At 37.8% G+C, this 25432-nt stretch overlaps 5 protein-coding genes across 5 annotated transcripts; 4 read left to right on the forward strand and 1 right to left on the reverse strand.

Annotated features, from left to right (window-relative positions):
- The first annotated feature begins 999 nt into the window (after positions 1 to 999).
- Positions 1000 to 13139, forward strand: LOC110158374 (uncharacterized). Its single transcript, XM_020922831.2, has 3 exons — positions 1000 to 1593; positions 3463 to 4037; positions 12373 to 13139. The coding sequence occupies exons 1-3, from the start codon at positions 1113 to 1115 to the stop codon at positions 13048 to 13050; spliced, it is 1734 nt and encodes a 577-aa protein (XP_020778490.2). The 5' UTR covers positions 1000 to 1112; the 3' UTR covers positions 13051 to 13139.
- cldn29 (claudin 29) lies at positions 6455 to 7087 on the reverse strand. Its single transcript, XM_020922826.2, has one exon. It carries the CDS (start codon positions 7082 to 7084, stop codon positions 6455 to 6457), a length of 630 nt encoding a protein of 209 aa, XP_020778485.1. The 5' UTR covers positions 7085 to 7087.
- A 696-nt stretch (positions 13140 to 13835) lies between the features above and the next one.
- cldn28 (claudin 28) lies at positions 13836 to 14639 on the forward strand. Its single transcript, XM_020922859.2, has one exon. The coding sequence runs from the start codon at positions 13905 to 13907 to the stop codon at positions 14460 to 14462; it is 558 nt and encodes a 185-aa protein (XP_020778518.1). The 5' UTR covers positions 13836 to 13904; the 3' UTR covers positions 14463 to 14639.
- Positions 14640 to 15376: 737 nt separating this feature from the next.
- LOC110158541 (claudin-4-like) lies at positions 15377 to 18689 on the forward strand. The gene is made up of 4 exons (XM_055148254.1): positions 15377 to 15597; positions 16185 to 16421; positions 16818 to 17185; positions 18602 to 18689. Exons 1-4 carry the CDS (start codon positions 15457 to 15459, stop codon positions 18687 to 18689), a joined length of 834 nt encoding a protein of 277 aa, XP_055004229.1. The 5' UTR covers positions 15377 to 15456.
- LOC110158349 (uncharacterized) lies at positions 18676 to 23815 on the forward strand. Its single transcript, XM_055148374.1, has 2 exons — positions 18676 to 19251; positions 21772 to 23815. Exons 1-2 carry the CDS (start codon positions 18773 to 18775, stop codon positions 22748 to 22750), a joined length of 1458 nt encoding a protein of 485 aa, XP_055004349.1. The 5' UTR covers positions 18676 to 18772; the 3' UTR covers positions 22751 to 23815.
- The last annotated feature ends 1617 nt before the right edge of the window (positions 23816 to 25432 follow it).

The following is a 25432-nucleotide window of genomic DNA, read 5'->3' on the forward strand; positions in this document are numbered from 1 at the left end:
TCCTATATGTCCCACCACATACAGCAACATGCCATTCATTTTATACTATATGAGGTCATCATATCTGTCATTGGATATGGATTTATGACAACAATGCTCTCCAAATGACCTGAATGCATTTAATATCTATTTAGTAATATAACGTATCTCTTAAATATTCAAAATTGATTAAGTAATTGTTCCAGTGATACTATTAACAACATCAGTAGTATGTAGGACCAGTGACTCATTGTCAACAAACAAATAAGTCTTAATATCTGGACCGTGATGAGAACGGACACCTGTTCCTGTCCCATGACATCATTATGTGACATCCCCAACCAGAAGCCCATATTTGGTCATAGTGGCATCTTAGGCACAGTCTTTGTCATTTAAAATACCTTTGTCTCCACTTCCTGCTGCTTATGGTGAAACTTGAGATGAGGAATGGAAACATTTTTAAAGAAATGAATGAGGAGCTTTTCGATAGACTTGTGTATTTTAAGAATTGTTCAAAGTTGATTCAGCATATTGATTCAATTTAAAACAGTAAACATGGAACAGTATGACACTATTATAGAATAAAGCATTCCCAACATATCCGACAAATGTACCAACTGCATTAAAAAAACAACAAAAAAAAAACAAAAAAACTGAATTAATGGAAAATATTTATTTAATAATCAGATGTATACTACAAATGTATAGCTCCTTCATAACAAGAGGCGTATGGAGCTAAGAAACAATTGGGTATTTGTGAGTCTAGGTCTATTAATAAAAAAAAAAAAAATCTTATTCTTATTATTATTTTATTTATTTACATTTATACAGACTATTTGTAGTTGTATAGAGAGAATGGTGTCTTACCATTTTGCATAGATCACATGGGGGATTGTGCTCAGGTACACCACAGGAGGAGCATCTGTGGGTGTGACTGGACCAGCAGGTCGCACTGACGTTAAACTGTTGTTTGGCCTTTTTTTTTAGCTCCTCCCATTTTTTTAAAGGACAACATATCTCCCTGCCCCTGTGTGTCCTCACTCAAAGACAAACTCATCGAACTCCAGCAAAGACCAAGACTCTTCAGAGATCTATTTTTGAAGAACTTTTACACCAGCTTTTTCCAATCAAACATGGTGTCCACAGGTCTACAGATGCTGGGCGCTGCCCTGGGCATCATAGGATGGATTGGCGCTATCATCGTTTGTGCTCTCCCCATGTGGAGAGTCACTGCCTTCATTGGGAGCAACATTGTCACCTCACAGACGATCTGGGAGGGCATCTGGATGAATTGCGTGGTCCAAAGTACTGGTCAAATGCAATGTAAGGTCTATGATTCTATGCTGGCCTTAAGCTCTGATCTCCAAGCAGCTCGAGCACTTACCATTATCTCTATTGTGGTTGGAATCTTGGGCATTCTACTTGCTGTTGCTGGGGGCCAGTGCACTAACTGTGTGGAAGACAAGCAGTCAAAAGCCAAAGTTGGCATTGCCGCGGGGGTGGTTTTCATCGCCGCTGGTGTCCTGTGTCTCATTCCTGTCTGCTGGACAGCCCATACCATTGTCCAGGACTTCTATAACCCCATGCTGGTCAGCGCCCAGAAGAGGGAGCTTGGTGCGGCTCTGTACATCGGGTGGGGGGCAGCTGCTCTCATGCTGATTGGAGGTGGGCTGCTCTGCTGTGGATGTCCCGAAAAAGAGGAAGGATCCTACGCGGCAAGGTACAAGGCTGCAAGATCGGATGCATCAGCACCTGTGTCATCAAAGGACTATGTGTAAATAATTTAGCAGTTTAAATGGACAGAATGGTGCTAATCAGGTGTGATTGATGGTCAACTGCAGTGTGTTGTAAAACAAATAGAAATACCTCATGTGAGAGAGGTTTGGAAATGAGCAATCAACAAAGGAACCACACCTACTGGGAGATTTAAGGCTTTGTATGCGCCACTTTATGTCTGTGTTTTCATCATAACTGTTGAAATGTTTTCATCATTTTTAAACATGGGAAAATTTAAGATGTTTAATGTTTGTTTATGTTATTATTTTATATGTAAATTTTTTTTCACTGTCATTTTATCACATTTTGAATAACTCTTGATTTGTGTTCATTATATGTGATTAATTTCTTGTACTGTAAATAAATATTTTGGTTACAAATGCTTTAAGTGGATTTGTTTGATCATTTTTATACACTTGCTGGTTTTCAGATGACATCACAACATTCTCTAGGCCAGTTATATTTAATGCAGATGGGGGGAAGCTAAAATGGATATTGTAAAAATGTTGTTTTTTGTTGTGACTTCATGGGTTTAATCAATAATAGAAATGATCAGGTTCAACATTTGTGATTTTACCTTTTGGTTTCAATTTTGGTGAACTACAATGTAATCAGAAGGAAAAACTGGTTCTTGCTGCCATCTAAGAGTATCATCACATTCTAGAATCTGAAAACCACAAAAAGAGGGCCTAGAAGTAAGGCTAGTACTTATAGTAGTAATAGCCAAAGAAGTACTTGGCCAAATGTAAATAAGAGATAGAAATAAACTTCATGTGTCAGTGGCATGAATTAAGGTAGGGACATAAGTACAATGAAAATCTCCTTCAACGGCATTTGAGCGACATCTATTGTTTGTTGTTCTAGTTTTGCTGGTTTAGGTGTGCCACCACATTAAACCGCTGAAGCAGAAAAACTGGTTTCTCTTAAGACATGCCTTGCCTATAGGCAAGGTTAATGTGAGTCACAAGACTACTGTGGCTGTTTGTGTAGAGAGCCGTGAAGGATTCTAGGAAAGTATATGTCTTGTATCATACCAACTGAAGTCTGTAGCTTTGAATCCAGTGGCAAGGACTTATATAAAATATAGGAAAATATAATTGTAAAAAGGACTAAAGCATTAATAAATTCAAAATATTATGGGGGTATATACGGTCTTTAGGGTAAACATAAAAAAAAAAAGTGTTTGGTACCATCTACACAGCAAACTAAGGATGGGGTTTGTTTAAAATGGGAATACAAATGAATTTATTGACAAAACATTAACTAGATACAGTTGTTCCTTATGGCTATTTAGACTTGAGATAAATTCCTTCACCATTGTCATCTGAATGCATGAACCCTGTCAGTAAAGTCCAGTGTTTGCCCACAGCCTAGTCCCTGTTTGTGTGATCACAGGTGGGATCCATGGCCATTGTTCCCGCTCTGAGCATTGCTTGAGGTAACAAAAACTATACACACTGAGAACAATGAGCCCAAACAAAAAACTGGGAGCTTTTTGGTATCAGGTCTCCATCTTTTGTGCTCTAACCCCACCCTTAACCAAAAACAGAGGCAGTCCAAGTCTTATTAAAAGATCAGCTAAACCAAAAGACCATTTTGAAGCTGTGAACTTTCAAGTCTTCACGGTCTCATCCCAGAGGCGTGTAACAATGGCTTCTCAGGGTCTCCAGATTTTGGGCATTCTGCTTGCGTTCATCGGCTGGTTAGGTACGATCATCACCTGTGCTATGCCTATGTGGCGCGTGACTGCTTTCGTTGGAGCTAACATCGTAACTGCTCAGGTCATTTGGGAAGGCTTATGGATGACCTGTGTAGTCCAAAGCACTGGCCAGATGCAGTGTAAGGTGTATGACTCACTGCTAGCGCTACCTCAGGATCTCCAAGCAGCTCGGGCGATGGTGATAATATCAATAATAGTTGGGATTTTTGGAGTGCTCATGGCAATAGTTGGAGGCAAGTGTACGAATTGCATTGAGGAGGAAGCGTCAAAGGCCAAAACGTGCATCGTATCTGGAGTGATTTTTATCATTGCTGCTTTTCTGATCATTATTCCGGTGTCCTGGTCGGCCCATGCTGTAATAAGGGACTTTTATAACCCCATCCTTACAGCGGCACAGAGGAGAGAGCTAGGAGCATCATTGTATATCGGGTGGGGTGCGGCTGGACTGCAATTGCTTGGAGGAGGCCTACTCTGCAACAACTGCCCTCCTAAAGATAGTCCACCCTACATGCCTGCCAAATTCATCCCGGCGAGGAGCATCTCCAACTCTAATGCGGACTATGTGTGAGTGAGGGATCAGTACATGGGGAACCATGGTGCCAGCACACACCATGTTCTAATCACTGAACAATAACTTGTTCGGAAGTAGATTCAAACTATACGGCCATGTTTTTATCTTTTTATGCATGTTACTTGAATATGTGAAAGAAGTATGATAAACATCTGCCAAAATTTGCATAATTTTAATCCATACACATATTTAGGTTCAGGGTGTTTTTTATGTCATGCATTCGAGTTCATAAGAAATGAAATATACTTAAAAAGTGATTAAAATGACTTTTGTAGTACTTGGGTAGTATTTGCTATTTGACTGGACAATTTATTTTTAACTGTTGCAGTTTCTCTGTATGTCTTGTTTTTTTGTTATATTTTTCCAAAGATTTATACATTGAATAAATCACAGTACAAGAACAAATGTCTCAATTTGGAGAAATTTACCCACACTTACAGTATATAATATGGATTTGGGTGCCCTTATTTGAAATTCAAATATCTCTAATTTGTCTCTTATTGTTTGTGAGATTTTGTTAAAAACCAAACCAAGGAAGGAATGTCTCATGTATCAGTACTGATTGCAAATGATCACAGATAACAGATCATTATTATTGTGAAACATAATGACATTTGAAATATTCTTCTCATGTTTTGTGGTGATTAATAAAACAAATCATAACTTGTATGCATGTTTCTTTTTTTTAATTTTCTTTGTGTTTTAACAATATGAATGATTACATACATTTTACAGATGCTATCACCATCACATGTATTCTAACATGATTACTACTAATTTTCTACTTAGCTTTTTTAACAAAAAAACTTCAGGATAGAGTATGTTTTACATGTAACTTGGCCATATGTTGTGTGCATAGACTGTATAAAGAAGTGAAGTGTAAATAAGGAGTTTGACATCACCCATAGCATTCAGCGCCAGTCAAATAAAGCTCACAAGACTAACAGTTACAGGGGCAAATTTGGTGCCAAGTTCCACATCAGGAATAGGAATATATTTACGGACAAATTAGCTAAATGAAAACACCAGGATCATGTAAAGTTGGTTAACATGAACAATGAACATTTTAAGACCAGAAGAATGAGCCTCACTGCAGCAGCTACAGAGAGAGGGGTGACAATTTTTGGATGAAGCCAGAAGCGCTCCCCACGCTCACTTCCTATTTGGAACGTGATGGGTAGCAGGTTAGTTATGCCCATTTATATATACAGTCTGTGGTTGTGTGTGTATGGTAGTCATTATTTACTGAATGAATTATTTCATTAACTCAGCATCCACATTCCTACAAACTTCAAGAGTCCCTCAAGTACACTGATGGAGACCCTGTGTATCTCTGCCTAGTATTTGCCCTGCTCTACTCACCACTCCCCCTCACTCTTGTGTTCAAACTGGAATTTACAGTCAGGATCAGGTCTAAACTGGACCAGACTGGAGACTACAGTGGACCATGAATGCTTGTTGCTAAGGAGTCAGTATCTCCCCTCAAAGAATGACAATTTATTTACACTGAGGCAAATAGGAGCAACATCTGTCCAAGCCAGGACACTAAGAACCTCCTAAATCTTATAAAGTGGTTTTGCTTTGTTGACATATTTAAACCTCCAGACAGACAAAACAAAAGGCCTCGTTAGATTTAAAATATCAGACGGGAGAAACAAAAAGGCTGAATGTGTGGAGATGTTTTATTGTGTCCAGGGCTGCAGACTCATGACAGCAGATAGTGAGAAAAAACAATGATGTATGATAAGTGATGCAAATAAGTACATTTTGCATTGAATATAAGGGTTCTCAGTAAGTTGGAATGCAGAATACAGTTTTATCTCTGATAAAATATGTTTTAAATAGACAAGCTTATGACACAAATGTACACATTTAACATTAACCACAGTAAAACAATTCTAATTTTTGTTCTCTAATTGCTACCATTCCCCCTATATTATACTGCAAAACACATTTTATATTTATTGAGTTAATATTTAGCAGTTTTACATAAAGAAAAAGGTAGAAGTTTGCTTGTCCCTTCTTCTTTAGCCAAATTTAGCCCACATTAAATCCCAATCCCATAGTTTGAGAAACACAGATTTATGTCATAATAGCTTTTGTTTAATTGATATGAGCAAAAAGAAAAACCCACAAAAAAACAAACAAAACAACAACAACAACAACAACAAAATAAACAAAAACAAAAACAACCAACCAAGCAAACAGCAATGTTAGTCTATTTTTATTAGATCAAACATGACAATTGAAATAGAACATGCACAAATACACTTTCAACAGGAATACATGAAAAAAACAACAAAAAAAAACAACAACATTTGACTGCTAATGAAACTGCATTTAGTCTGAAAGTCCAAATGTGTTAATCAAATTAGTTTGAGAAATGTTTTTCAACAGTTCAAGCTCTTTCACACAAACTCTTTTGCAGGTGAGGTTGATTTGGGGGAGTACTTAGGTCCATTGTATCTGTCCTCTCTGGTGGGGCACTGGCAGCCGAGCAGTGCCCCTCCGATCAGCAGCAGGCCTGATGCGCCCCATCCCACGTACAGACATGCCCCCAGCTCTCTCCTCTGAGCGTCTGGCACCAAGGGGTTATAGAAGTCCTTTATGATGGTATTAGCCGGCAAAGACACAGTCACCAGGCACAATGCTCCACTCAAAAAGAAGAAAACCCCAGCTGAAATAGCCACTCGTGCTTTTGCCCCTTTGTCTCCAATACATGTGGTGCACTTGCCTCCAACCACTGACAGCAATATACCAAACAATGAGAAAAGGATGGCGATGACGACCATGGCTCTTGCGGCTTGGAGATCTGGAGGTAGCGCCAGGAGAGAATCGTAAACTTTGCACTGCATTTGACCCGTGCTCTGAACTACACAAGTCATCCATAAACCCTCCCAAATAGTTTGAGCAACAACAATATTGTTCCCAATGAAAGCAGACACCTTCCACATAGGCAGCATGCAGATGAGGATATTACCGATCCATCCCAGAACAGCCAGACCGACGCCCAAAATCTGCAGCCCCAAAGATGGCATGGTCGCAGTTAGTCCTCTCAGTTTGTGGATGTAGAGAAAGTGGTAATGTTTTATATGGGCTGCACAGTGCTGCCCCTACTCACTGGGTGGGTTGTGGCCTCAAACAGCAAAGACACAGACATCTATCACCCTGACACAGGGTTCAGTGGCCCCAAGCAACAAGAAAGACTTCAACTGTGGGCCTCATTCAAAAGGACTGTGCAATGCTTTATTATGACCACTTAAAAAGAAGGGTCAAAAATTTCAAAGAGAGTGAAAGAGTGAAAGAAATACAAAATAATGGGCTATTGTCATACATTGTCAATTTTACTAGTTTATTAAAAAAATGTAATTAGCATTCCGATATATAATGTTTATGATTTGAATTAAATTCAACTTTGTTCAATAGATACTATACAAAAATGTGTTTTCAGTTACTGTGCAAAACAAAAACTCAAAAAGCACTTTTTAGTCATAAAGGAAATAGTAAAAACTAATCTAAGTTTACATATGGAACTATGTGTAATGAGGAAATACTGGATAATACACATTTTAGACCCCACATGAAACCAAATTAAAGTTACGGAAACCTCCCAAAATAGAAATCATATTTTTTAAGCCTTAACCAGATTTTTGGCCAGCGCTTGGCAATGAGTACAAGTCCTTTATCACTTGGATGAGCACTGAGTCAATTGTGTACAAAAAGAGATGTTCTTCTTCTATTCTGCAGCTCTGTTGTTTGCTGCTCTTCACACAGCAGCCCAGGTCCATCCCAGACACAGCCCAGAGGAGCAGTCAGAGTGTGGAGCACATCAGAGAAACAGGGTTACACCACCTACAGCCTCTGTAGAGATCCCGTCTAAAGGGGCATAAAAGACTATTTTATGATCATGTTTCTAATGTACATGCGCAAACGTGCATGCACACAAACTGCACACAAAAGAATTAAATCATCTTCGTTGACAGGTGTTCATGATAAAGAATAGTTTTGGGCACAAAACACCAAAAAAGTTCATTTGAAATAAACATCTATGTATCCTTATAATGCATTTCAGTGGGAGTCTGGTAGTCTGGTTTGTTTGCCTTATTCGGGACATGTTGAACATTTCTGGTGGAGAGCAATATTAACACTTTAAAGTCTGAAGCTCAGTTAGAAACTTTTATATGTAAAAATGCATGTTTTAGGGGTGTCAAATTATCGCGTTAATTGCGATTGATTAATTACAGTCATATTTAGCGCGTTATGTTTTTTAATCGCGTTAATCTCATTTTTAATCTCTAACTTTACTGTTTCTGTATGCGAGTTGCTTTATTATAAAACCTGTTTTGTGTGTGTTGTTGGGACAACAACACACACAAAAAAACACATTTATACATTTTTTTATTTCGGTAATTCCACTCATTGCCGGAAACCCCCACAAAACGTGCGCAGTAAGAGCGATGAAACGTTATGGTAACGTTGGCGGCGTCAGTCACAATGGACGAGGTCATAGAGCCAGTAGAAGAGGCAGCAGTGCACAGGTAAAAACACATTCATGTCTTGGAAATTATTCTCCCGACGTGAAATATAAAAGAAAATAACAATATAAAATCGCCTACAACTTAAATGTCACTGGTGAAAACAACCTGCATAGGCTCATGATGTCTGCACTACTGTCCTATAGTGACCTGCCACATGAGGGGACACGCACACAAACACACAAACACAAACACACACAAACACAAACACACACCTTCATCATCGTCATCAACAGAGATGACTGAGAACACGCGGACCACGTTTCCTTCCGTAGTTACTGCGCGTGTGGCGCGTGTTTTCTCGCGTACACTGCGTAAACCGCGCTTCCTCCTGTGCGCCTCTAAACCAGAACTAACACCAAGACTAAAACCAGGACTAATCCAGTCGAGGACTAAACCAGGACTAAACCAGGACTAAACCAGGACTAAACCAGAACTAAAACCAGAACTAAAACCAGAACTAAAACCAGGACTAAACCAGGACTAAACCAGGACTAAAAGAACTAAAACCAGAACTAAAACCAGAACTTAAACCAGAAACCAGAACTAAACCAGAACTAAAACCAGAACTAAAACCAGTCCAAACCAGGTCTAAACCAGGACTAAACCAGAACTAACACCAGGACTAAAACCAGGATTAATCCATTCCAGGACTAAACTAGGACTAAAGTAGGACTAAAGCAGGTCTAAACCAGGACTAAAACAAGGACTAAAACCAGTGATCTCATATATAAAGCATTTCTCTATCAATAATATTTTTAATATGGTTAAGGAAAGACTGGACTTTTTATTGTTTTTTTAAGTAGACAAAAGTTATTATGTTCAGATTTCCTCGTCTTTGCTACTTTACAGCAAACAGTTTCTTATTCATGGAGACTTAGGCTCAACAGCCAATTTGGAGAGATTTGTTAAACAATAAATGACTTTATAAAGTCACTTTTTTTGTTCTATATCAGTCTTTTGATCTGCCACAATAATGTAATAATGAATTTAAATGAAAATACCTCAAGTTGAAGGCTTTTCTCAGCAATTTTTAGGTGAGATTAAAATGAGATTAATTAGATTAATTAATTACAGATCATAATTAATTAATCTCTAAATTTTTTAAATTGCATGACAGCACTAGCATGTTTATGTTTTCCAGTTTGAATGGGTTTCAATAGTGTATTTTACATGCTCAACAATACAAATGTGATTATTTAATATTACAAAAAAAAATAAAAATAAAATCACGATGCACAAAAACTGCTGCTAATTATTGACCTGCCCCAGACTGCAATAAAAGAGCTCAAAATAATCTGCTTTGTATTTAACATTTTGGAAAGAAATCATCATTTGTGTAATTTAACAAAATCATGGGATTTAAAGGGTTAAAATATTTTAAATTACAATAATATTATATATCAATATTTAGAGCAGAAAACAATGAGCCCAAAGAGAGCTGAACATAATAAAGGTCCAAACGAGTATTTCACATGACACAAAATCTACCAAATGCATAGAAACTCATGTTGGTGCCAATAATTGACCTTTACCAGGCTGCAAGGAAACAGCACAAAATGATCTGCTTTGCATTTATCATACTGGAAAAATATAAAAATGTGTGTTTTTGGCAACACAAAATTTTGTCATTTAATGATAAGAAATGCCATTTAAAGTTAAAATCACAGAAACAATCAAAATAATACCAAAATCTACACTGAAAAAATGGTCCAAGAGGGGTTGCTCAAATTGCAAAAACTAATTTGACAACAATAACATGACTTTTTTACGTTTCTCTGGCCAGCATGTTTAAATCTTACAAAGATCGCTTGATTTTGGCCGATGTGAGACCTGCACGTTTCTATCAGGTTGAGGAAACATGACTCTATTATAACCTCTGGTGAGGCTCCTCCCTCTGGAATGCTCCCCAAAACCTTTGGAGGGAAAATTCAAATGTAACAGGACACAGGACAGATCCAGGAGCAGAGGACACACAGTGTGGAGCAGGAGGATTATGATCTGGAGGTGAGACTTTTTAAAGATTTTATGTGCTTCTCTGGCCTAGAATGTCGTCATTGTTAAAACATGTTTGTGGTGTTTTATTTGAAATTAGAGTTAATGTAAGGACTGCTTCTATGAAACAAATTATATTTGACTGTCCATCTACAGGAGTGTGACAGTTGTACTCAGATTTCAATGTGTTTGTTCCAGAGTCGTCTACAAACAAAAAGTGACATCCAGCACACTGCTGTAGCTGTGGGGAAGTTTATGAATGTTACAGCTGATGTTTCAGAAAAAAGGAAGATGTTTGAGAACCAACAAAACACAGAGCACAGATGAACAAAGTAAGTAACTCAACTAAAATGATTTTAAACAAATTTTTCAAAATATACTTCCTATTGAAACAGTTATCGTGTTTGTACAGGTGATGTGGCACTAGGAGACTTTATACCAGATGCCCTCCCTGTTACTGCATTTAGAGGAAGAAAAGCAGCACATGGTGAGTTTTGTTTCTGCAGATACAGTTCTAATGTTCTTCTGAGTCTGTTCTGGTCCATTATAGGTACTTTGAATGTATTTAAACATGTACAACAGAGTAGATCATCATAATGTAATCATTTTATTCCTGTGTTCACAGGCAGAGACCAGAGCGTCTTCACTGGAATAAATCTTCACACTGTCCAGATCCAAACTGTGTGTCTCTGTACTTGTGCTCTTTGTATGTTTGATTCAGTTAAGACAATACAGAACTGTAGAAAACTAAAGACTGTTTTTGTATTATTTTACAGAATTAGATCAATTAAATTTAATTATACATACTTATACATTTCACAATAAGGTAACATAAGATGCATATTGAACATGATTTGATCAAATTTCATCAACATGAAAAAGTGACATTCATGTTTTGAGAAAAATATGTGTAGAGGGAATCGAAATAAGTTTCAAAGCCTAAACATAATTTTATTGCATGCAACCGCTTTCCATAACTTTTTCACGCAAATCCAGCAACCTTTTTTTTCAGTGTAGCACAGAAGTGTCTGAAAAGAATGAACCCAAACAAAGTAAAATAAAACAATGAACATAACATTTTCCTGGATGTCCAAATACTGTGTATATTGTATGCACTTAAATGATATAAACCTTTTGAACAATGCCAATGCCAATGCTCGTTCATAATTCAGAATCAGATTTGGACAGTTTGAGTTTGAGACACTGCGCTCCACACTCTTCCACTCAGGTGATTGTGCTTGTCTTGATTAGAACAAATTGACAGATATAACTACAGTGGCTGCTCCAACTGTACTTTCACTGCAAAATATTACAACAAAAATCAATCACAGTTTTATTTACTCCATGATTTTAGATGTGTAATTTCAGTGTTAGGGATTGATTTGTTATTTGTGCACCAAAAAAAAAAAAAGTAAATAAAAGTATTCCAAATTCCCCTGAGATCTATGTAGGCCCCATCTCATTTCTGCTACCTTGCTCCCATACTTCCACAATTCCTCAATTTCTTAGCTGTCAATCGTGTTTGAAGAGAGAGCCAATTGGTAATACCATGCCTCACTCCCCACTGGCTCATTCTTCTTAGTGGGCAGGATTTAGTGCTGAGGAATTGAGGAGGCAAGTGAACAGAAAAAGGATGCACCCCTGGAAGTTCAACACTGCCACTTAATGACTACAGGTGTCCTCAATGTTTCAATTTCCAAACCAACCAATCAGCAGCTAGCATTCTGCCCACCTGACCAGTTTAAAAGCAGCAGTCCTGACCCCTTGTAGCACGCTTTTCTTCACTGGTGCTGTAGACTGGCACTCCTTGTTCTGGCAAACGTTTTGAAGCCTTTTACACCATGGCATCTGCTGGCCTCCAGATTCTTGCTGTCTTTTTGGCTACTGTTGGCTTCATTGGAGACATCATCATCTGTGCTCTGCCCATGTGGAAGGTAACAGCTTTCATTGGAAACAACATTGTCACTGCTCAGACCTTCTGGGAGGGCCTCTGGATGAATTGTGTCAAGCAAAGCACCGGCCAAATGCAATGCAAGGTCTACGACTCCATGCTGGCTCTACCCCAAGATCTCCAGGCTGCCCGCGCTCTGGTTGTCATCTCCATCCTGGTCGTGCTCCTGGGCATGCTCCTTTCTGTCGCTGGAGGCAAGTGCACCAACTGTGTGGAGGATGAGGCAGCCAAAAGCAAAGTGGTCATTACTGCTGGTGTCTTCTTCATTGTTGGCGGCATCCTGTGTCTCATTCCCGTCTCCTGGTCAGCCAACGAAATCATCCGCAACTTCTACAACCCTGTGATGATCGATGCCCAGAGGAGGGAGCTGGGGGCATCCCTGTTCATTGGATGGGGGTCTGCCGGGCTGCTTTTGATTGGGGGGAGCCTTCTGTGCTGCCAGTGCAACAAAAAAAAGGACAGCAGGTACTCTGTCAAATACTCTGCTCCTCGCTCAACAGCCAGTGCAGGTGCCTATGTCTGATCACCAAAGAAGTCTGCACACCAAGAACTAAACTGAACTTTTAAATGTTTTTTAAAAATTGTTTTAATAAATTAAAACTTGTCATTTTACTTCGTGTTCTTTCTCTGCAGATAAATTCTACTCAACTAGAGTACTTTGCTTTTAAGTATGAGCTTAAACTGCAACTTTGTGGCTCACATATTGCAAAGATTTCTAGCCTAACAGGTAACCTTGTTGCTTCCTTGTTCTGCATTAGCCTTGAAGCTTTACAAAAGAGGGGAAAACCTAGGCAATGCAGTACCATAATCAAGAACATAGGAAGGTAGGCAGTGGCAAAATGAGGAATCTGTTTTAAGTGCCCATAAAACATTTTGAGGATTTTTATTTTTTTTTTTTATGCTGTAGCTGGACCATCCTTGCAATATATTGGCACACTAGTTCTCATCTAAATCAGCCTTTTGTGGCCCCCTAGTGGCCACTACACATTCTGAGTCTGTTCATAACTAGATGCTGCTCTTGGCCTTTAAAAGAAATTGCCTTTAAACGGTTACAAGAGCCTTCACTCAGCTTCTTGTAACCTAGTTTAAGTTTTTTTGATTTCCAGAAACTTAACTTTTTTCCTAATACAGAACTTGTTATTCAATCTGATGGGGACATTTATCCACAATGAAGTCTTTTGTCCACTCTCTTTCCCCCCCATTCTTTCACACACAGAAGGAATCAGGACAAGCAAGAAACCTGATCTACAAACTAACTATAGTCCCCTCCCTTTTGCTCTCATACCAGCATTAGAGTGACACCATTAATGCTGTTTACGCTAGACTCTCTTGGCTCCTTTGGCCAACTCCATTTATGCATTTTTGGCTCTTGAAAACATGCAAACCCAAATTGTCGGGATAATTTTGTCGATTATCGGCTTTCTTGGCACTATCCTCATCTGTGCACTGCCCATGTGGAAGATGTCTGCTTTCATTGGATCCAACATTGTGACTGCGCAGGTGTTCTGGGAGGGCATCTGGATGAACTGTGTGATCCAAAGCACGGGTCACGCTCAATGTAAGGCTTATGACTCTATTTTGGCACTGCCTGAGTCTTTGCAGGCGGCCCGGGCCCTCATCTGTGCCTCCATAGGGGTGAGTGTGGTGGCTATTGGACTTACAGTGGTTGGAGCAAGATGCACTAACTTCTACAGACATGACAGAAGAATGAAGCTCAATATTGGGCTATCAGGTGGAATTGTGTTCATTGTTGCAGGGGCCCTATGTATCATACCTGTAAGCTGGTCAGCACATAACATTATAACTGGATTTTACAACCCAATGACCATAGAGGGACGTAAAGGAGAGCTCGGTGCATGTATTTACGTGGGATGGGCATCTGGAGCACTGCTGGTCATCGGAGGAGGTGTCCTGTGTAGCACCTATGGATGTTAGTGTGACATTGACACATGACCTGCAGCTCAAAATAGACTTCTCTAGTTTTGTTTCGGTGTTTTTAGCACTTTGATTTTGTACTTTACTTAAATTGGACTAATGTCTCCTTTCCTTGACAAATTACATCTGTACCACTGTACCCACCACTTGGATAAATACAATGCACATAATACACAAAACATGCATTTATATATATTTTTTATAAAACATAAAACATGAAATATTTCTAATTCTGCACTAATATTTGAGATTGAAGTGAATTTAAAATGTCTGTTACAACTTTTACATGTTGTGTAGTAGTTTCTCTGACATTTGAAAAATGTATAAACTGAACTATTTTATTTTTAACTGTATGTGTTGAAAATCATAACATGTTGTATATACTAATACATGAATAATAATGATAATGCTGCAAGCTTAAATGAATGTATCAGTTATTATAGCTACTATAGCTATTTGACTGAATGATTAATTTTTTTGTAATTTAATTGTCTTATTTTATAATGTTATCAGATTCATGTTTTGTAAATACACTTTGTATGACTCAATTTGTAATAATTGTTTTGGTGGCATCTGGTGGTAAAAAAATAGACTGCATTCTACTGCTGCATAGTGAGACGTAAACACCAATTTTACATATCTCCAAAATGTTGATTGATGCCATTATTATTTTAATGTGAAGTGTTAAACATTATTTAACATCGACACAAACCCAATTTTAAACTCTAAACCCACCTCCTGATTTTAAAGATTAAGTTGGGTGGTTTATAGGGCTGATTTTGTTGGGAGATGTATACACAGGAGTTGTTTAAATTTACACAAAATCCTGCAGAACTAGACTTGACTAGTATTTGACTCCAAGGTGTTGTGTGAAGAAGTGCCTGTCTTTGTTTATCTACTCTCACGTGAAATGTTACAGGCAAAAAAAAAAAAGTCCCAGATGAAGTCAGTGGAGCGATAACTGTAGCATTATTTCATAGCAGTGTTAGGGAACATGGCTGGACCTGGACGAGGTCGGCAGATATGGGGTCTGACCCTGTGCTTCGTTGGTATTTTGGGAGTAATTTTGACGTGTGTACTCCCAATGTGGAGAGAGATGTCCTTCGTTGGAGCCAATGTTGTCACTGCTCAGTTGGTAAGCTGCAACGCTACACTTGTTCAAGGGCTGTATTGTCTTGTAAAGTCAAATATGCTTGTGTAGTAATGAGAAAATTACCCAAATAAAATACATACAAATGCATCCTTTATCTCTCTATGACTGATGCTTACATCATTGTACCACAAGTATACCCCTGGAGTCACAAAACACACGCATATGAGTGAAGTGTCTTGCACCAGGATAGAAAAACAGTGTTGCCTATCCACTGTTACAAGCTGGGACTGAATCTGTTAGTGAGAAACTCTATACTGTGCCTCCGCTTCTGAAAAACCCTAATTTAACTACACATTGAAGTCAATACCACTGAGATATAAAGAACATATACCTGATTGGACAATACAGTGCTAGCAATTATGAATATTTGTTTGGCTTTATTTCATTAGAATAGTCCCAGTAAGGTCAAGGAAGTCATAACCCTACTATTTGAAATCTAAATGACACTCAATGCCCCACTTTTAGTTCACACAATTCCAAAATTTTTCACAATTTTGCATCTGTCAGTGCAGTTCTAATCCCAACCTTTGTCGAATGTATGTCTATGACCCTCCTGCTATGCGCCGTAGGTTTGGGATGGTCTGTGGCAACACTGTGTGGTGCAGGCAACAGGACAGATGCAGTGTAAGAAGCACACAGCCCCCTCTCTGACAGCAGACCTCCAGGCAGGGCGCGCTCTTACTCTCATCTCAATCATGTGTGGCTTCCTGGGCTTCATGGTGGCGCTACTTGGTGGTGGAGTGCTGAACTACAAAGAAGAGGACCCTGATCGAACCCAATATGAGAGCAGTCCCACCAGGAAGAAGGTATACATTTTGGTCTCAAGATTTCATAGTGTTCATTTGTTTTGTTAAGAATAATTCAAAAAGGATTATATGAGCTCACCATCTGGCAAATTGAAAATCTTTTTACTTTTTAGTGAAATGATGGGCTTGTTCTTTGGCATGCCACTATGAAATTTTCAAACTGTGGGACAAATAAAGGTTATTTTATATATAATAAAGGCTCAGTTTTTTTCAACTTTGTATTTGAGACTGGTAACTAAATTGAAGAGCACCAAAAGGAAATCTCTACACATCCAAGTAGCACTCCTGCCCCCTAAATTTTTGCAGAAGTTCTTTTATCTTCTAAAATATGGCTTTTTTTCCTTCCCCCACCTCTGCTATATAACTATACGGTAATCGTCATCTTGTTTATTTCAGGCCCGTATTTTAGGTGGGGCTCTGTGTGCTCTGTCTGGTGTACTCTGTCTTATTTCGGTCAGCTGGTCGGCTGGTATCACCACCTTAATCAGCAATGACCCCCTTGTGGTCGCGGCCATGAAACGTGACATTGGCTCCTCTGTCTACATTGGCCTGGTCTCCTCTGTGCTGCTGCTCCTGTCTGCACTCCTCATTGGTTTGGTTTGCTGGGAGAAAAATGCACCTCGTCCTCCTTCATCAGATTATTCACATTACACCTATTCTTATCATTCAGGCACACACAGGACAGATAGAAACCTAAATCCAAACAAGTATGTGTATCCAGATAATTCTTTGTACAACCAGGGGCTTCGGGAGTACACAACAAGGTATCCTAGTCTAATGACACCTCCTGCTTACTTGTAATGTCTTGCAAGACTTTTTATTTCATATCAAGACCTTAACCTGTTGAACCTGTTAAATATAGTTCTAGTCTTTCCATTGTTGTTACTGAAACCATAACTCAAACAATTCATGGTCAAAATGAAAAAAATGACGATTACATTGATAAATAGTTTTATCTTATTTTACAAACTTTGAACATGTTTTCTTTCTCTTTTATATTTATGCTCATCTTTTTCTTCATTTTAAAGATTGTCAGTACACTTTATTGTTACCAAATACAATTTGTAACACTTTGGTCTATAATTTGAACTTTGCAACTCATGTCTTGGGTATATTTAAAACAATTCCTGTATTGTTTTGTACACAAGCTTCACTCACCATAAAAATCATACAAAACTATTTCTTTTATTGCTCATGTCCATGTGTTTCTTTTGCTGAATGTCTGAATGTTGTTGTAATGTTATGGTAATGTTGTTTATTCAAATTAAAATAGCATCACAATTTTTATTGGCTTCTGAAACTCATCTCGTGATCTCATGCAGTTTCAGGTGAGTCTCACTCAGCTGCAGTAACACACCAAAACCACAAGTGGCGCTTAGGAGTGCCACAGGAAAGTGTCCTTATATGGCATGTACTTCTGAGCATTTTGAATGACCTGTGATCTCCCAATATGGCAATTTCCTGTGATTGTAAAAGACATAAAAGATTGAAACTAAGGTTTGAAAATCAATTTATTTTTTCTCTTAGTAAGAATGTAATGGAAATATGAAAAGAATAGACATGACTAAAAGAATGAGTCAGTGTGAAAGGTTGTGTTTTCTTCTAATAAGACAAATATTGTAAAAGGCTAAATAGCTTATTTACCTAACATGGTGCATTTGACGTACAATATTGGTCTTATTAGAAGAAAAGTTTGTTATAAAAAGAAGATAAAATTAATTTTCTAAACATGAATAAATGTGATTGATTATTTTATTGTTTCATTTTGTTGCATACAACTTAGGCAGACAATATGAGGGACTGTGTTAGTTTCTTCCTTCTTCCTAGGTTAATTCAATAATAAAAATTGTATTTTTAAAATCCCACTTTTGAGGATATACCAGCTTTTATTGGATTTAAAAATCATTTCATGTATTTTGAGTTTACTCAGTTTAGTCAAAATAACCAATTCATGTTTACTCAATGTTTTGAACTTACCCTATGACCTACTTTTGATCACAGACTCACAACTTCAGAAACATCAGTTGTTGTTTTTTCATCCACTGAACACATTATTTTACTCTTATAGTTCTATGATTACCATTCAATTGATTTTTTCTTACAATAAACATTTACCATGCGTTTCAATTGTGTTTTTTTTTAAAAGAACCTCTCAGTCAAGTTTTTCTGCATTTTCACAGAAACTATTGCCCCTCCTCCTTCCTCCACTACAAGTACTTCACCACACAGGGCATTGTCAAACACTCTACACCCTTAACCACCTCATAACAACTAGTTTTAACAGCTAGTTTTTTGGTTTTTTTTGGTTGTTGTTCTTCTTCCTGCTTTTTTGAAGACTTAAACTTACCAAAATGGTGTCTACAGGTCGGCAGATGCTAGGCTTGGTCCTTGCTATCATCGGTTTCTTGGGTAGCATCATCATTTGTGCTCTACCCACATGGAAAGTCACTGCATTTATTGGCGCCAACATTGTAACTTCTCAGGTAATTTGGGAAGGCCTCTGGATGAACTGCGTGACCCAAAGTACTGGTCAAATGCAATGTAAAGTCTATGATTCCCTGCTCGCTTTACCTCAAGATCTCCAAGCAGCAAGAGCTATGGTTGTCATTGCCATCATCATTGGAGTCTTCGGCATCCTACTTGGGGTTGTTGGTGGGAAATGCACCAACTTTGTAGAAGACGAGAGGCAGAAGTGCAAAGTGGCCATCGCATCTGGAATTGTGTTCATCATGGCAGGAGTGATGGTGTTGATTCCTGTCTGCTGGACCGCCAATACCATCATTAGGGACTTCTACAACCCAGTCATGACCAATGCTCAGCGGCGGGAGCTCGGGGCTTCTCTGTACATCGGATGGGGTGCGGCTGGTTTGCTGTTTTTGGGTGGTGGTCTCCTCTGTAGCTCATGCCCTCCCAGTGAGGAGTACCCTGTGAAGTACTCCAAAGCGGGCTCCATGGCCAGCAGCAAGGCCTATGTGTAAGACAAGAGACTGTCAGAAGAGGGACAATTTACAATTGTACATATAATAACATTTGAAAAATATGATGTAGTTTGTGTAGTAGAACAATGTCTTATAATAATAGACAGATGCTACAACTGTGAAATGCGCTAACTATTTTAAATGTTAAACCTGAAGTGATTTGTGGCCACTAGTTTACAGTATTGTACTGTAAAAACAGTGACAATAAGTTTTTTATTTAAATGTGAATCCACCATGCCTCAAGGTTATTTCCGTTTTATTTAAGTTTTCCAGTGTATTTTACACATAAGCTTTGTGATGTCATTATGTCAGTTGTGTTAATCTAGCAGATCATGCATTATGCAAATACATACCAAGTGGTAAATATAGTGCTCGTAGAAGAATAGACATGTATTATGTTTTTTTTCCCCATAAATATTAAATTTGTACTTATTATGTTTATATGTTCCCTTATGTATTGTACAGACTTTTGACTTTATGTAAACTTTAAACTTTTATAAACACAACAACTGTGTAATTTGTTTTTTAATGTTTTAATGAAATGCATTTATACTGTTTAAAACATAGCTCACTGAACATTTAGTGTGTTATTCTCTCAAAATGAGTCATGAGTTCTTTGCTGAATGCTGAAAAACTTGCAGTCTAGAGTCTAAAATCTTGATTGCAGTTATATTTATGGTACCATTTCATGGATAATTCCAGAGGCGAATAACATCTGAGTACAGGAATAGGTCCACAATTTTTAAGCAAGTAAAATCAGTACACCATATTCAACTCCGCAAACCCCCCCACTTTTATGATCTGATCCACCTTTTAAGAAACTTAGTACTTCAGAGCATTGACATCTTATTACATCATCAGTTGCCCAAACCAACTCCACAATTTGGGGTTTATTCTTAATACAGAGTTATATATATATTGTAAATCCTATGAGAACGTATTATGTAAAATGGTTGGTTTATGATTTTAACAATGTTATAATGACATTCCATCATCAATGGTTTACTCATGAGAGTTGTATTTTGAAGGATTCATGAATCAAAGTGGATTCATGTATCAAAGTACAATTGTAGATTGTCCTGTATACATTTAAGGCTTGAGTGTTTTCACCTATCTCCACCCACTCTCCTGTACTGACTCACCATTATTCAAAGAATTCAGGTCATACATGTTAGGGTTAAAAAATGTCACTGCCATTGTTCAAAACACACACATGAAAATGTCCCGTGTGATACAGTGATACTCCACGATGAAGAGGTGTGGCTTCTTAGTTTTGTATTTTTGAACAGGAAGTCAGCGGAGCTATTACTATTACTGAGCTGTTTTTGTTAAATGTTGTTGTTTACAATGAACACAATTAATCTAAAATCTTATACTTTATTTTATACTTTATTTCTTTATTTTTATTTTATTTTTTTTAAAACTAAATATCCCATAGTCTTCTTTGAAGAAAAGAGTGGTAAACTTAAGTACTCTGCAGTGCACAGTGATACCAGATGACGTGACCTATAGAGATATTCAAACTAATCTAAAAGGTTTCACTCTGTAAAGCAGCCTGTGATGTGTATAATGTGTGTTTAGAGACTGCTGTGGCACTGTGGGTGGGGAGAGCATGTTTTAAACAGGTTTTTCTGCACACACACTCAGGCAACTAGAATGAAACCAATTTTGTCCCACGAGATTTAGTTTCACCACTTAACTCTACTCTTGTTGCACCATATAAAGACAGCACACAGAAACTTCTATTTATTTAAAAATACGGTAACCACAATTATATTAGGGTGGGTAGTCATGTTGCTTTTTTTTTTTTTTTTTTTTAACTTTAAGTACATTTAAAAAAAAAAAGTTAAATATAATGTAGATTGTATTTGTATGTATGTATGTAGAGTATCAAATATTTATATATTTTATATTTGAAGACACATAATTATAAAGGAGTTGCGTATCTGCAAATCTATTTTTACAAAAAAACTAAACAAATACATTTAAAGCATATAAAGCTAAGTAATACATTACAATCATGTGATGTCATGGTTGCACCTGTCTCCATGGCAGATTCCCTCCCTTCTCTCTCAATAGAGTAGGTGTGGTCTGGTAACACATGAACAGTAGCACAAGCATACGCTCAGGTAACACAATTGAAACCTGCACTCCACTCAAGAGAGGAAAATGAAAAGTGGTTTTAGACATCTGAATGAAACAACAAAACTGGACACAAATAATTGAAAAAAAACTTGGCTGGGAAAACCTGCAGGATAGCTGGACAGCTCTCCGTCCTTGAGGAAGATACAATGTTGTAAATAGACAAAATTAAGGTATGTGAACAGCAGTGAGAAGCAACAGAGTCAGAGGAGAGAGAAAAATTTGACGCATTTCAATATGGCATCAGTTGGGATTCAGATGCTCGCGAGTGTCCTTTGCTTGGTCGGATGGACTGGGATCATTTTTGCATGTGTGCTTCCAATGTGGAGGGTGACTGCTTTTGTGGGGAGCACAATTGTCACATCTCAGACAGTGTGGGAGGGCATCTGGATGAATTGTGTGGTCCAGAGCACAGGACAGCTCCAATGCAAACCCTATGATTCCATGCTGGCACTGTCAACTGATCTCCAGGCTGCCAGGGCACTAATGGTACTCGCTATCATAACAGGTGGTGCCGGGTTGATTCTGGCATTTTTTGGAGGCAAATGCACAAAATTTTTGGATGAAGAAGGTCCTGAGACAAAAGGGAAAGTTGCTATTGCAGCTGGAGCGGTTTTGATTGCGACCGGATTGCTTTGTTTGATACCAACTTCATGGGCAGCTGGTGCGGTGGTGAAGAAGTTCTACAGCGCTGCGATTGATGCCCAGAGACGAGAACTTGGGGCTTGCCTGTACATAGGATGGGGGTCTGCCATTTTGCTAATGCTGGGAGGAGGTTTGTTTATAAGTACAGTGTGCCCACTCAAGTCTCACGAATCAGACAAGAACCCTTCAGTGAGATACCTTGTGGTCAGATCTTCAAATGGAGGAAGTCAAGCAGGGTCCCACTACAGGCTACCATCAGTGCAAAACCATCCTGTAGGAGCAATGTCTAGAGCTCAAAGCTACGAACAACCAATGAACAGATCCAATGTCATGTACACCAGGCCACCGGTGGAAGATGATCAGCCAATAGCAGGAGAGTCGGAGAGGTCTTGGGCGCCATCGACGAAGTCCCAAATGAAGCGCCCCGGGTCGGTCAAATCGGACGTAAGCGAGGCATCAACAACAAAGTCCCAATTGAAAAGAGCTGAGTTAGAGGAGGTGGAAGAGTTGGCCCAAAGTGATAATGAGGACGTATCATCACATCCAGCCAAAACATACTTATGACTTTTTTACTTGCTAAATTTTATCTAGTTTACACTGGACAATTGTACTTACATTTTTTTTACATTAATGTTATTTTTTAAAGTTTTATGAAGGACAAAAACAAAATGTGACAATGTCTGAATTTGTAAGCTCCTTTACTGTCTAATGTTGCTTCTGTGCAGCAACAAAGCAAAGATTTGAAAGTTACATTTTTGTATTTGCTCTAGGTCAGGTTTGTCCAACTTTTTTCACAGAGGAAAACATCAAAAAACATATTCTAAGCAGAGGGACATAGACTGGTGCTTAATACAGTGGGCATTTAACACACATCCACCGTACATTTAATAATGCTTTAAATATTAATTTTATGTTTGTATCACAATGCAGTGTGATGTTATTGAGGTAGTAGTGGTAGAATTACTTATATTTGCTGTTAAATGTAATGCTTGTGGTCATTTGGGCCAGTTTAGAAGAAGCCGCATTTGGCCCCAAGCCATAGTTTGGGCACAGCTCCTCTAGATCGAAACAAAGACTCCTATATACGGTCTATGGTTTGAACAGAATAGAATTTTATTCCGTGTTTAAGTTCAGTTTAATATGCATTAAACTTTGAGATGAGTAACATACTTTGATTAAAATGATTTATATTTTAGAAATGCAATAACCTACTTTTACTACTGCTAAAAAAAAGATGTGAAGATTCGTATCAAATGTCAGTGTATAGAACCAACTGGAAGCACTTAAATTTTTAATAAACTATCACAAACATTTATTTGAGTATCTGGTTTGAGTACCCCTTCCAACTGTGACAAAAGTGAAAAATGTTGTATGATTTTATAAATTCAATAGCACCAACATTCTCAGTCTCACACTAAAGTGCTTTTCAGGTGGTCTGATGAGCACTGTGGGGGGAATGATTGTCATAAATCTTATTTGTTACCTGTTTAATTGTCTGCCTGTATTTGACATAAAGAAATCTTATATCAATAAAAATAAGGAGTGAAAGAAATTGTACTTAAATGATCTGTATGTCAGTAACAATGGCAAAAACAATGACATCTTACACAATAACCTATGCATATTAAATTAGCCTAATAAAGATTTTAACCAAAAACAAGTAATTTTGTGAGGGGCAATGTGTAATTACTCAAAATTACTTAAAAAAGATGTTTTAAAATTCCACATTGTTGTTGCAAATTACTGCAAACTTTAAATCTGCTTTCTTCTAATCTGATTACTCAGATGCAGTTTTTACGTAGTTTATTTTTAACATGCATCTTTTTTGTTTTTGCCTTGCTGGCTATTAACAGCTAATGGACAAACTGGTTTAACCGAGACTGGTTTGTCCGTGTATCGTTCAAAGAGTATTTAAACAGGAATTGAAGAGAGTTTCAGTAATTCAGCATCAGGAAATACTTTGTTTTAGTTTTGTTTATTCAAATGTGGCAACAACTTGACTGTTTAACTAGCTCTTCCAAACAACCTTGAATTGCAATAAAGTATGTAAGAGTTTTTCCTCAGAAAACAATGAAGATACATAAAGTTGTATTTACATATTCATGGTTCAGTGGTTGAACGTAACAGCAATTAACTGTAAATACAAACAAAAATTAGGCCTAATTAAAGCTGTGAATCTTCATCACTAATGTATAAATCTTTCCCATTGTTTTATCATGTAAAAATGATGTCAGATTAATGAATTGAAGTAATTAAGTAGGCTAATTACTTTTTTGCTCGCGTGATAGGCCTATATCTACTTTGACTTTGATAGGGCTCCTCCTAGTGGGGAGTGGATAATACGAGATGCAGAGCTGTCGACACATTTTTGGTGTCAGTTTTAACAGGAATCATCTCTGGTATGGTGTTGTAGCTATATATTTAATTTATAGCCTTATAGTTGCATTATCAAATTGTGTTTTTATACGCTCATTATTTCGTGATGGGGCATTCATGACAAAAAATATAATCACTAAAATATTGCTAATTTGAGACAAACACAAACAAGAACCATGGTGTACACTGCCATCTGGAGGACATGGCAACGCACAACCACAGACTTCTGAAAACTTTTCACATGCACGCAGTATTGAGAAGACTGAAATGATTGTGTGTGTGTGTGTGTAAATAACATAGATAAAATAAAACACTATAAGTTATGTAGGCAACAAAGAGAAAGACTTTGCATACACTGGGCCCAGTAACTTGCCTACGTTTCATTTGTTTTATGGCTCATTAGTTTACTCTGTTTATTAATAGACTCACTATAGACATCATGGCAACAATGTATGTATGCGTGTTTAATCCCATAAAACAAACAGCATCCATTTCCACATGATTCTAATTTGCCATATAAATTTCAGATTACACTTTCTTATAAAGACAACGTCCAGGGAAGTTGTTGTTCTTATTTTGGGAAGAACACTTCCTCCAGTTCTGCACCTCATTTCACTTCTCACAGACCCACAGTGGAACTATTGCAAATGTACCCGCCCAAGGACACACAAGTCAATGTATGGAAGCACACCAACAATAAATGCAAATTCTTATTGAGGTAAAACTGACCAGGTTTGGAGACATCACACATCTGTTTGACAGTGCTGTACTGAACATCATACATCATCAACATCGAATGAGGCAGCAAGATAAATATATATTAAAAAATATCAATGACTGCTAAATCATTTGGTTACTTTCATGGTTCTA

Source organism: Boleophthalmus pectinirostris, unplaced genomic scaffold (genome assembly GCF_026225935.1).
Source record: "Boleophthalmus pectinirostris isolate CB_2022bp ecotype Guang Dong unplaced genomic scaffold, ASM2622593v1 HiC_scaffold_12, whole genome shotgun sequence".
In the NCBI taxonomy this organism is placed as follows: Eukaryota; Metazoa; Chordata; class Actinopteri; order Gobiiformes; family Gobiidae; genus Boleophthalmus; species Boleophthalmus pectinirostris.

What these genes read in the sequence shown, in the direction of transcription:
- LOC110158541 (XM_055148254.1), top strand. Translation starts at nt 15,457, where the DNA reads ATGGCTGGACCTGGACGAGGTCGGCAGATATGGGGTCTGACCCTGTGC. An exon ending in ATGTTGTCACTGCTCAGTTG is followed by an intron (nt 15,598 to 16,184) that starts GTAAGCTGCAAC and finishes TATGCGCCGTAG; the next exon opens with GTTTGGGATGGTCTGTGGCA. An exon ending in CTTCGGGAGTACACAACAAG is followed by an intron (nt 17,186 to 18,601) that starts GTATCCTAGTCT and finishes GCATTTTCACAG; the next exon opens with AAACTATTGCCCCTCCTCCT.
- LOC110158349 (XM_055148374.1), top strand. Translation starts at nt 18,773, where the DNA reads ATGGTGTCTACAGGTCGGCAGATGCTAGGCTTGGTCCTTGCTATCATC. An exon ending in AATGCTCAGCGGCGGGAGCT is followed by an intron (nt 19,252 to 21,771) that starts CGGGGCTTCTCT and finishes AAATTTGACGCA; the next exon opens with TTTCAATATGGCATCAGTTG.
- LOC110158374 (XM_020922831.2), top strand. Translation starts at nt 1,113, where the DNA reads ATGGTGTCCACAGGTCTACAGATGCTGGGCGCTGCCCTGGGCATCATA. An exon ending in CGCCCAGAAGAGGGAGCTTG is followed by an intron (nt 1,594 to 3,462) that starts GTGCGGCTCTGT and finishes TCGGCTGGTTAG; the next exon opens with GTACGATCATCACCTGTGCT. An exon ending in CCAACTCTAATGCGGACTAT is followed by an intron (nt 4,038 to 12,372) that starts GTGTGAGTGAGG and finishes CTGGTGCTGTAG; the next exon opens with ACTGGCACTCCTTGTTCTGG.
- cldn29 (XM_020922826.2), bottom strand. Translation starts at nt 7,084, where the DNA reads ATGCCATCTTTGGGGCTGCAGATTTTGGGCGTCGGTCTGGCTGTTCTG.
- cldn28 (XM_020922859.2), top strand. Translation starts at nt 13,905, where the DNA reads ATGCAAACCCAAATTGTCGGGATAATTTTGTCGATTATCGGCTTTCTT.